The sequence below is a fragment of the Hyposmocoma kahamanoa genome, unplaced genomic scaffold (assembly GCF_003589595.1).
Source record: "Hyposmocoma kahamanoa isolate Upper Pololo Valley unplaced genomic scaffold, ASM358959v1 86, whole genome shotgun sequence".
NCBI classification, from domain to species: Eukaryota; Metazoa; Arthropoda; class Insecta; order Lepidoptera; family Cosmopterigidae; genus Hyposmocoma; species Hyposmocoma kahamanoa.
The window spans coordinates 3,290,823-3,303,377 of NW_020654289.1; the positions used below are offsets into that span (position 1 = coordinate 3,290,823).

At 35.9% G+C, this 12,555-nt stretch overlaps 1 protein-coding gene across 1 annotated transcript in view; it reads left to right on the forward strand.

Moving 5' to 3' along the window:
* The window catches only part of LOC113234815, a 36,938-nt gene that overhangs the window by 16,899 nt on the left and 7,484 nt on the right, over positions 1-12,555 (forward strand). Inside the window, exon 2 of the mRNA XM_026470313.1 lies at positions 10,951-11,168. Within this exon, the coding sequence (XP_026326098.1) occupies positions 10,963-11,168 (206 nt within the window). The 5' untranslated portion in view covers positions 10,951-10,962. The remainder of the gene's footprint in view (positions 1-10,950; positions 11,169-12,555) is intronic.

Here is a 12,555-nt window from a genome sequence, read left to right on the forward strand (position 1 = left end):
CCGAAAAACGATAATCTATAATCACTGCTTCTAAAAACAGAAGAGCGAAGAATACGGACCCATTTCGTGGAGTAAAGACACCATTTTGTGCACCATAACTTCTTGTACAATCACTGTCCCGCCCTATTTAATGTTACGAGCACCTTTCACTTGCCCGAAAAGGATTGTTCCAATAACTAATAAAAAGCCTTTAAAGACCTGAATTAGATTTTACTAGAAATGAAGAAAAAACTTTAATAGATTTCTCACAAGTTAAGGTTTCGCGCTACGCCAAAAAAGTCGTTAGAATCAAACAACAAAGACCTGCAACAGGCACAGAGAAATTCGTAAGATCTATTGACTCGTTCCGTAGCTCAGTTGGGAGAGCGATAGCCCCAGTTTGGCAAGATCGCTGGTTCGAGTTCAGCCACTTTAACTACGCCTTTTCCTTTGCATCATCGGATAATTAGACGTAAGCTGGGGTTTCACCCCTTGTTGTGGATATTTCAAGGATTAGCACGAAGCAATTTGCTTCCACATTTAAATGGAAAAAAAAATCCGCCGCCCATCGTACGGTACTCGAAACGAGAAATCTTCGGGTATTAGGTCCCTTTCTACGTACATCTACCCACATACCTGAAAAGTGTTACAAACGACGAAACGTTTTATACCTGACTAAAACTCCTTTTATTGGATAATGAATTCTACAGTGTCGTTAAGTTGCTTTTGAAACTAATGTAATTTTGTTTTACTTCACTTCGTTGTAGTTAGAAAAGCAATAGTTATACCTCATTATTTCATATTATTATTGTTTGCGATAATGACGATCATATTATTCCTTGACATTGTATTTTGAATTGTAATATTGTGACATTGACAATATGAAATCGGCTATGGAGTGAATTCCCTGCCTGCAGACTTATTCCCTGAACGGTATAACTTGGGCCTTTTCAAGGCGAGAATGAATAAGTGGATATTATCTCATTGTCACTTTCCATCGGATAAAATGGAGGTGCACTAATTTAACTAAAACAATGTTACATTTGCCTGCATAGCCATTTCCTATCGTTTTTAAGCAATAAAAAAGTAGCGGAGTTACATTTTATACGCACTTATTTAGCACAGCCATGCAAAAAAGACCTAGAAGGAATATGATTTTATTAGACAGCTTTTCTTTTTTACTCTCATTGATTAAAAAAGTACCAATATACGGAATTAATAGCGGTTTATAACAGTATAATAAAAAAAGGTGTTTCGTTTGTGTACGTAAAATTTTACAAAGCGGGTATATTCTGACCAATGGTCTTTCAAATTAAATTTAAAGTGTTAGCCCGGATTGGCAGCCACGACTCTCGCTAGAGAGGCGGTAGAACAAACCGTTTGGTTACACAGCTGTATGTCCTAATTATACGAAATATTGAAATCTTTTTTACCGTTGTGAAATAAGTAACAACTCGACGACTAAATTGCTCGCCATTTTAACCAAAAATAGATGCAGTTGTCATAAAATGAATACGATATTCTCATTTTATGTCAAGCTAAATTTGTCAATTACCGTCCATAAAAATTAGATTGGACTTTCCTACTTTAGTTTTGCTCCTAATAGCGATTCAGTGTTCGCGTCAATTTAGTGACCTTTTAGCAGCATTGTACGACGTTTTAAATGAAGTGTAAATTGCTTTACCCGTTAGGCGACTTGACATAGTTCGTGGTAGCACACTTTGTGCCACTGGCTCTTTGCTTCTGAGTCTTTGAACCACTGTCCTTATGTGAAAAAAAAAAAACAAAACAATTCGATTTTAATTTGCTAAGTTTCAATAAATATTTAAAATTAGAACTGAATATGTCGGTTTATAGTTTCAAATAAGTATGATTCCAAATATGAATTGGTTATTGATTTTGTTGCTGGCCGGTTGTTTTATCGAATTGAGTATAGCAAAATATATGTTGCGTTCTGCCAGTTCCAAGATTTTATCAAGAAAAAGGCGTTATGTTACATTTCCGGAAGGCTCCAGTTTTTCCGTAAGTACATAACTTTATTTATAAGTTATTTTCTCTTTTCCCTATTATATTACACAGGGTTGGGCACGAGACAAATTACAAGAGGTAATTGTTTAGGAAAATAAACAACTTATACTACTGACCCTTTTCAGTTCCTGAAAAAAAAAATGGCGGCGAGAAAAGACTTTTGTAACGCACAGTTGATTTATTTTTCACGATTTAATAGGTTTCTCATTATAGTTCAATAACATTTGCTTTTGACAAATTGGTAACTGATTTCCAGCCTTAAATACATGTCACGGTCATCATCTAATCCATTTACGTCCTGTTGCTGGGCTTGGGTCTCCTCTCAGGAGAGAGTTTGGGTCATAGTCTTCCAACTTCTCTCAAGGCGAGGCCGTAGGTCACACCATTTTTTTTATAATATCAAGTGACGGGACGAACAAGTCGTGCGCATGATGGTAAGCTATACGCCTGTCCATAACAGTTGCAGTGACACTCAGAGCTTTAAATCGCAAAGATCTGTGCGGCACTGCCACTGCACCCGTCACCCTGAGACATAAGTTAATAAGTCCCATGTGCCTGTAATTTCACCTGCACCCTTACCCTTCAAAACCGAAACACAGTAACGCTAATATTACTGCTTGGCGGCAGAACTAGGTAAGGTGGCAGTACTATCCTGGACGTACTCGTTCACAAGGAGATCTGCTATTAAAACAATTAGGCTACCACGGTTGTGTATCCTTATTAGGTATGATACCATTGTGATACCGTTATCAACCTTACGACTAAATTGTTTAATACAATACAATAACGCGAAGGATTTAGTTTCAAATTCGTTTTATGCATATATTTACCATGATTACTTTAAGCATGGAACATTGTAAGGTACCTATATATAGGCATAAGGTGAAGTGGTAAAACGATTTATGAATATGGAGCAACGTAGGGTATGCCGTTTCATTAAATGTTATGGATTTGTGCACCTGGCCGGTACAGATTGGTTTATCAGGGTCCACGGGAAATGGGTTCAACTCAAGTACAAAGGATTGATCCTTTACTGCGAGACGCGGATTGGGTAACATTATTGCGTAGGATTTTGGGGTTATGAGACTTTTTGTTTAATTTTCTATGATGAGAACTAAGAATGCCGTAAGTTAATATGGTTGTGTTTCGTAATTTCGTTTCTGCTGGTTAACAAAGCCGCATGTGATCATACGTTGAAATGGTTTGACATGAAAGCGATAAAAATAATACAAACTACATGAAACAAATGAAGTATAATGTGAACTCTCCTATTTAATAATAAATAACGCACACACTCAACATAGCCCCGCACTAGGGAAACCCTGTGTCGCAGGTGCCATGGACATATACAGACAACACAAATGCGACCCAAACTCACGAGAGAAATAAATGTAGGCCATATAAATATTTCTGGAAAGGAATCCAACCTGGAACCTCTTGTGTGGCAGTTCCGTTTGGCCACGGAGGCAGTTGAAATTTTACAAAGCGGGTAAATTTTGACCAATGGTCTTTCAAAATAAATTTAGCACACAAATTCTGAAAATTTAGAGCTCGGATTCGAGCCCACGACCCGCATTTGAGAGGCGGTAGGACAAACCGTTTAGTTATACGGCTATGTGTGCTATAAAAAAATGAAAATATTTGAGTTTGTTTGTTTGCTTTGTTAAGTTATGATTGCACTAATTTAAAACGATAAATATATATCCGAATTATTCGCTTCGAAGAAGCATTTTTACCAACTTTTAAAGTCATACACTCAGAAAATACCGTTGTAAATTTTCTTATACCACTACACAATAAGGTAAGATAACCATTTAGGGGTAGTTTTGAAAAATAAAATGCGTTCCATGAGCGATACACATATGCAACCTCTGTTACACTAATCATAACGCAGTTTTTCATGTAGCTCGTATAAACTCCATATAAAATCATTATTAAATCTTACGGCGAAGTTTGGGGGGGCATCCCTCGGGTCCCGCTATCCGTATCCGTATCCGTATCCGTATCCGTATCCGTATCCGTAAATTAAAATAAAAAAAATAAGAACAGGCGGAGAAAATTTAACATAGATCCGACAGATCAGATTCCTTTAAACAGTCGCGCGCGAACTCAAAGGTCCCAGGGACCTTATTTTAGCCATTTAACAACAACTATAAACAATATACTCCTTAGTAGCCCTGTGACATCCGTTGAAAGCGCACATGTGTCTTTAATTATGTTTCAAATTCCGCGCGCGACCGGTCGTGTTCGAAAAAAAATTATATGATTATTTAATATGATAATTTTGATTGATCTCAATAATAATTTATCAAAGTGTGCCCATTAACGATTAATATAGAAAATTTCGTCTTGTTTTGTTGTTTTTTGTCATATGACTAAAAGTTTTGTATTTTTGTAGACTGTTAAACTAATAAGTACAAATTAAAAATGTAATAAGGATTTTTTTATTTTTTCATTTATATAGATAAAATACTTCTTTTTGTCATGCTACACAACGTCGTTATGAAAATATTCATTTTGTCTTCTCAAACCAAACGCGTAAAGTTGCGGTATCACACACCGCACGCGACTACTTATGTTCGGCGCAAGAGTGCGACCACCGGAGGTTTTCGCGATTGTTACACATAGGAAATGAAACTATTTTTCCGGATTTAAACCGCGTATATTTGTTTTTTCAAACAAACCAGTTATATCTAATATTGATGCAAACCACCCTATTTTTTTACTATAGTTACTGTGAATATAATGTTGAAGGTAGTTAATTGTAGGTACGATCAGAGTTCATAAAATAAAATCAGTCTGCATCCAACCACCGTCGTTTCATTACACATTACATGGCGCAGCCGGTAGGATATTAAAGTAGTAAAATTATATTATACGTGTGTGAACAACAATGGAAAGTGTTTTGTCTCCGCCGCAACCATTCAGTTATGATGGTAATTCAGTGGATTTATTATCAGGCAGTCTCAATGATATGTGGACAAAGTGGACGCGAAATTATGACATTTATACAAAGGCGTGTGAAATTATAAAAAAACCGGTAGATGTTCAATTTAACATATTTCTTCACGTAGTTGGTGAACAATGCCGAGAAATTTTGAACCAAGGCGGAGAAAACATTAAGACCGTGGAAGGTGCTTTAAAAAAATTGGATGATCATTTTAAGTGCAAGAAAAATGTAACAGTCGAGCGGCATAAATTTTTTTCAAGAGAACAGATAGAAGGTGAAACAATTGATCAGTACGTGTTCGAGTTGCGTAGATTATCTCAGTCCTGTGAGTTTAAAAATATGAATGAAGAATTAATAAAAGATAGATTGGTTTGCGGTGTAAACAGCGCGAACATTCGCGAACGATTGCTACGTGAGGAGGACTTGACTTTAAAAAAGGCATTAGAAATATGTCGGGCTGCAGTTGTATCCAGAATTTATTCGGAAAACATTAAAAAGGAAATGCAACCAGTATTTCAGGTACACAATCAGATTCAGGAAAGTGACGATGAAATTTACGCAATAAGGAGGTTCAATGGAGTAAAACGACGTGGGTATTTTCGTGTGGCGTCGTCGCAACGAGGCCGCGGCCGCGGTTCGTGGAGTGGTGCGCGTGTACATTCTGCGTTATACCCGCAAGGTGCCGGGTTCGGTGCCGACGGGAACCGTAGTACGTCGTCATATGAAAACAGACGATGCAATAGCTGTGGAGGTGTACATCAGAAAAATGATTGTCCCGCATATGGTAGAAAATGCATGCGGTGCTCGAAGATGAATCATTTTGCAAAAATGTGTAGGGTGTTCTTCGTGGATAATTCAAATGAACAGGTATCAAACATTAATTGTATAAATAGTTGGGATATAGATTTAATTATAAAAGGTCAAACTTTAAATTTTAAATTAGACACGGGTGCCGACGTTAATGTTTTACCTTTAAAGTATTTATTAAAAATTGGATTAAAAGAAACTGATTTATTGTCTACAAATACAAAATTAACTGCATACTCAGGGAATACAATTCAAGTTCTAGGAAAAATATACTTAAGAGTAAGTTATAAAAACAAAAACTATGTACTACAATTTAAAATTGCTGATGTTCAATCCATTCCCATTCTAGGTCGAGATGCATGCACAGAACTAGATGTGGTAAGGCGTGTGATGTCAATACAAAAAAGTGTGGTGAGTAACGAAGTTGTACCTACTTTTTTAGAACAATATAGTGATGTGTTTACTGGGTTAGGATGTTTACCCGGAAAATATACAATTAAATTAAGAGAAAATTCGGTTCCAGTCGTACACGCTCCCAGAAAGTTGCCATTTTCTATTAAAGATCAAGTAAAAAATAAGCTGTCGGAAATGGAATGTCAAGGAATAATTAGTAAAGTTGAAGGTCCGTCTGACTGGGTTAGTAGTATAACTGTTGTTAAAAAACCAAATGGGGACTTACGCATTTGTTTAGACCCTAAAGAATTAAATGAGAGTATAAAAAGAGAACATTTCAGAATTCCTACATTAGACGAAATTGTAGGTAAGCTTGCAGGTGCTAAGTACTTCAGTACACTAGATGCGTCTAATGGATTCTGGCAGGTATTGCTGGATGATTCTAGTTCATTGTGTACTTTTAATACACCATTTGGTAGATACAAATTTTTAAGAATGCCGTATGGTATTTGCTCTGCATCAGAGGTATTTCACAAAAAAATGTTTGAAAACTTTGACGATTTAGAGGGTGTTTGTATGTACATTGATGATTTACTGATTTTTGGGTCTTGTCAAAGCAGCCATGATAAAAACTTAATGAAAGTTTTAGAAAGATGTAGAAAAATTAATTTAAAATTAAATTTAAGTAAATGCAAGTTCGGTTTAAAAGAAATAAAGTACTTAGGTCATTTGATAACCAATAATGGCATTTATCCCGACAATTCTCATATATCTGCTATAACTAACATGCCAACACCGAAAGATAAAAAAGACGTAGAAAGATTGTTAGGCTTAGTCACGTATGTAGGGTCATTTATTCCTAGTCTTTCAGATAAAACGTTAGCTTTGCGAGAATTATTAAAGAAAGGTACCGAGTGGCAATGGTATGACAGGCAGGACAAATGCTTTTCGGAAATAAAAAAGCTTCTGTCAAGCCGTCCTGTACTGCAATATTTTGATATGAGAAAATCAATTGTACTGTCGGTAGATGCCAGTAAAACCGGTCTCGGTGCATGTTTATTGCAAGACAACCTACCAGTTTGTTACGCTTCAAAAACATTAAATAGCGCTGAACAAAAATACGCTCAAATCGAAAAAGAGCTTTATGCGGTGTTGTTTGCTTGTGAAAAATTTTATGTTTATATATATGGTAGATCAGACGTAGTGATTGAAACCGATCATAAGCCATTAATAAGTATAATGAAAAAACCGATTGTAGATTCACCCGCACGTTTGCAAAGAATGTTGTTACGGTTGCAGCGCTATACTTTTAAACTTGTTTATAAACCAGGTAAATATATGTACATCGCAGACACTTTGTCGCGAGCTCATGAGGCTGACGTTTCTACCACAAGCGCGCTGAGTCACGCTGCCGAGCACTCGTTCAGCTCAGTGCACGACGAGGTGTGTGAGGTGACGCGCGATATGATGGCACAAGCATCGCACCAATTTGATGATGTGCAACTTATAAGAATACAAAAATATACAGAAAAAGATGATGAGTTAAAATCGCTTAAACAATATATTATGAATGGGTGGCCCTCAGACAAAAATAAAATTATAAATGAGGTTAAACCGTATTGGAATTACAAGGAAAATTTAACAGAAACTTTTGGTATTGTTTGGAAGGATCAAAGAATAGTTATTCCTAAAATATTAAGAAAAGAAATTTTAAATAAACTTCATATAGGACATATGGGTTTAGAAAAATGTAAACTAAGGGCGAGAGAATCTGTTTTTTGGCCCGGGCTAAATAACGATTTACAAAACATGATTCACAATTGTGATATATGCTTATCGCACAGAAAAAATTGTCAGAAAGAAACATTACAGCCGCATGACATTCCAGATAGGCCATGGGCTAAAGTAGGGACTGACCTATTTCATTTTAAACATAAAAATTATCTTATATTAATTGACTATTATAGTAAGTTTTTTGAAGTAGTCGAATTACAAATAACTAGCTCCGATTACATAATTGGGTGCATGAAAGACATTTTTAGTCGCCAAGGAATTCCTTGTGTTGTTATGTCAGACTGCGGACCTCAATTTTCATCACATAATTTTAGACAATTTTCATCTGAATGGAATTTTACTCATATTACTTCCTCTCCCCACTACCCACAATCGAATGGGCAGGTTGAGCGTACAGTGCAAACGGTAAAAAATATCATGCGAAAGTCGAGTGAAAATAGGACAGATTATCGACTTGCTTTTTTGGAATATTTAAATACTCCTTTGGCAGACGACATTCCATCTCCCGCAGAATTGTTACAAAGTAGAAAGTTACGTAGCATTATACCTATGTCATTAGCTCATTTGAAACCTAAAATACAAAAATGTATCCGTAACAAAATTGTAAATCGTCAAATAGAGCAAAAAATGTACTATGACCGCAACGCAAAGGACTTGTGTTCCTTGCATGTGGGACAAAAAGTAAAAATTTTGCAAATGAATAATATTTGTAAGAGGCGTTGGTTAGCTGGAACCGTTACTCGTGTATTAAGAAATCGTTCCTATGAAGTACAATTAACGACGGGAGTTACAATCATCAGAAATCGTAGACACATCATTATAGATTCGCCACAAAGACAGGACACGCCTGACTACAATTTTGATCAAGATGATATAATGTTATCTGATAAAAATGTTAACACTAATATTGAACAAAATTCTTATGTTACTCGTTCTGGTAGGCTTGTGAGGCCGCCGGATAGATGGGGATATACCCATTAATGTAATATTGTTTTCCCTTAAGTTACATAATTGTTAAAATGCTTATAAGTTTTAAAGAACAAAGGTGTTATGTTGTCAATGTATTTAATTCATGTTAGTAATTTGAAACGTTTGCGTTTAATTAACAATATCCTGAGTTAATTGTTTATTCTATAAAAATAAGTACAGCATACATTATTTACTTCAAGTCAATGAGATTAGTAATTAGTGTAATTCATTGATGCAAATTACAAATACAAGGAAATTAAATATAAACCCTTATAATATCTAATGAAATGAATGTTTGAATACTTTCTTAACAATATGGTCTACTTATTTAATGTTATAGAATAATTTTTAAATTTAAAATTAATTTCTAAATTATATGTATAATTGTGTAATTTAGAAATAAGCAATTGCATGTATGAATTTTATTTTTTTTATTGTTTTAAGGAGGATGATGTGAATATAATGTTGAAGGTAGTTAATTGTAGGTACGATCAGAGTTCATAAAATAAAATCAGTCTGCATCCAACCACCGTCGTTTCATTACACATTACAGTTACAATAGTTATTAATTAAATACCTTATTTTTAATTTTACAAAGAAAACATTCCAATTTACGCTACATTATGTTTTACAAATTATTTTATTAAATGAATTTTTATTAAGTTCAATTTATTATTAATTAATAATAGAAATTAGAATAAACTAAAACATATTAATTAGTACTGCAATCTTATGTCTGTTTGGGATTTTTCATTAGAGGAAATACTGGATCCCAAACTGGTGGTACGGAGAAACCATCTTCCCTGTTGAAATTAGGATGTTTTTTAATTTCAATGGCCTCTATAAATGGGTAGATAACGGACTTCTTTTGCAAAGACCTGGGGTTTGTCCAACTTCATTGAATGTATAGGTTTATCCATGACATGCTCGCAGACTGCAGACTTGTTTACGCGACGGTGTTTGACATCAGCTATATGTTCTTTGACGCGGGTACAAATACTTCGCTTTGTTTGTCCAATATAAGAGAGACCGCACTCACAGTCAAGCTTGTAAACTCTTGCATCCTGTAAGGGGATGTTACATTTCACGGGTCTCAGGAACTGAGAAATCTTCCACAGGGGCTTGAAATAGGTCTTGATAGATGCACGCCTGAGGACTCTTCCGATCTTGTCTGTAACACCTCTCACGTAAGGTAAGATGGCAGGTCTTCGCTCGACTGTTGGTGGTTGCACACGGGGCCTGCGGCATTGGCGTAGAATCTTCAACTTATTCGCACGTAGGACTTGCTTTATATGCTGAAGTTCTCCTGTCAGATGATTACTGTCGCTGACACCATGTGCTCTCTGAAACAAAGATTTGCCTACGATAGCTAACTGGCTAAGATGGTGATGGGAATTACCATTGAGATACCTATTTGTATGGGTTTTCTTTCGAAATACAGTATGGCCTAAGGTGTTATTAGGATTTATTTTAATTAAAACATCTAAGAAAGGTAAAATATCATTCTCTTGCATCAATATCAGATTATATATGATAACTGGTTGTAGACCACCCCAGTCAAGCGTGACCATGGGACCTGTAAAGGGCCCGAAACGTCGGTTTGTTTGAAAAAACAAATATACGGGATTTAATACCAGAAAAATAGTTTCATTTCCTAATTTAAATAATTCGTTTTAGACTTTTATTATAGCCTGTTTTCAGGACTTTATATGATCAGATAAAGTACATTATATCGTGTAACAAATTAGCACATTCCTTAGACAGTATCATTAAGTGTATCGCATCTTTTTTGTAAGATCGTTATTTAATAGTACATTCATAATCCATTTGATCTAACAAAACAGTTTTTCCCACTCCTCCTCGGGCGATCCGCCTTAATCTATAAAGGGCAGAGTATTAATATGGGAGAACTTGATATACTTCTCGAAATATAAGTAACATCTTAGTGGATACGTACTTTAGGAATCCGGAACTATTTATTATAACCATCCTTAGAAGGTAGTCGTAAATTATATTATTTAAATTTTCAGTGTGCCGTCTGCATGACAGTAGGCTTAATCGGGCAGCCAGCACCTAAGAGTTTTCCAGGCACCTTCGTCTTAGCCCTCAACTGGGGCATAGCATATGAACTTCCAAATGCCACAGAAACTCTTAGCTATTACCACAGCAAGTACAGGCTGAAAAAACCAATGGCAATGAGAAGGAACAGACGAGAGCTGTATGAGAAAATTGAAGCTCTTTTGGATAAGTAAGTAGTGTGATGAAGTAGTGTATCTATTTAAAACATTTTCATTACATAGATATTATTTAGTTGCACCCCCTTTTACAACTCTTAAATTTCTATACTAAAGATGTCTGGAAGAAATTGCTAATTATATATATTAACAAGCTTTTTTATGTAATATCAAATGACGGGATAAACAAGCCGTGGGCCTGATGGTAAGCTACACGCCTGTCCATAACAGTTGCTGTGCCACTCTGAGCTTTGAACCACAAAGTTCTGAGGGACACTCCTACTGCGCCCGTAACCCTAAACCATAAGTTGACAAGTCTCATGTGCCTGTTATTTCACCAGCTTATTAGCAATAAGGCCGCCTGTGTACATTAGCTTACTCTGTGATAGTTGCAATTACTGTTTTGTGTTGTCATTGTAATGTTTAATGTGCAATAAATAATTAATTCATTCTAAGTGTCCCAAAACTTCTGCTTTTTAAACTCGTGTCCACGCTAAGAAAAGTCGCCAGGTCTATGCAAGAATCCTTGTTGTTTCCACACACGAATTGTGTACACTGCCTCGGCGGTAGACAAGAAAAAAATCTTGTCTACCCCCGACACGACGTGCTCTGCCGTTATTGTATGAGGCGGGGTGAGGTGCATTTTCAGTAAACGAACATTTATGCTCGTGGACGGGTGTTACTTAGTAGTGAACATATACATACAACAACGTATTTCTTCCCACAGTTGCTAGTAAAACGGCAGCTACCTGAAGATTCGTAATGCACTGACACATTTTACCCTACACACGACTGTCCGAAAGCATTCGTATCGTGTACATACTCATCATTTTCTCGTCTGTAACAGACACGACATGTTTTCGTGGCTAGATCCAACAAAGTCCTTGTCATGCACGAGACCATTCTCATCTTTTCTGTAGCAGACACGGCGAATTCCTTATCGTGTACACGCGCTTTCATTGCATTATTGTTTTCGTTCATTTATTTCTATCAGGCAATTATGACCCATATAATTTATACCTTAAACACTAACAAACATGTAATAAAATATAAATATGATATAAAAACTAATTTACACGAAATGCACTTGTCTTCGATGTGTGACGCAATATGGTGTCTGATAACCGACCTTGGAAAGGTCGGTAGACTACACCCATCAGCCAAAATTCCTTCTTCATGAAGGTCTATAGATAGATACGCATTTAACTTTATACTTCATTTTCAAAGTTAATGCTGTGGAATTTCAAAGAACTAAAATTCCGACTGAAGTTACGAACATTGACGCCCAAAGTTGTCAATTATGTTTAACTTCTGATTAAATAATCGTATTTTATACTTTCAGCATCTCTTTCATCTTTTTCACTATTGTATAACCTTCTCTTTCGAATCTTAAACTTAATT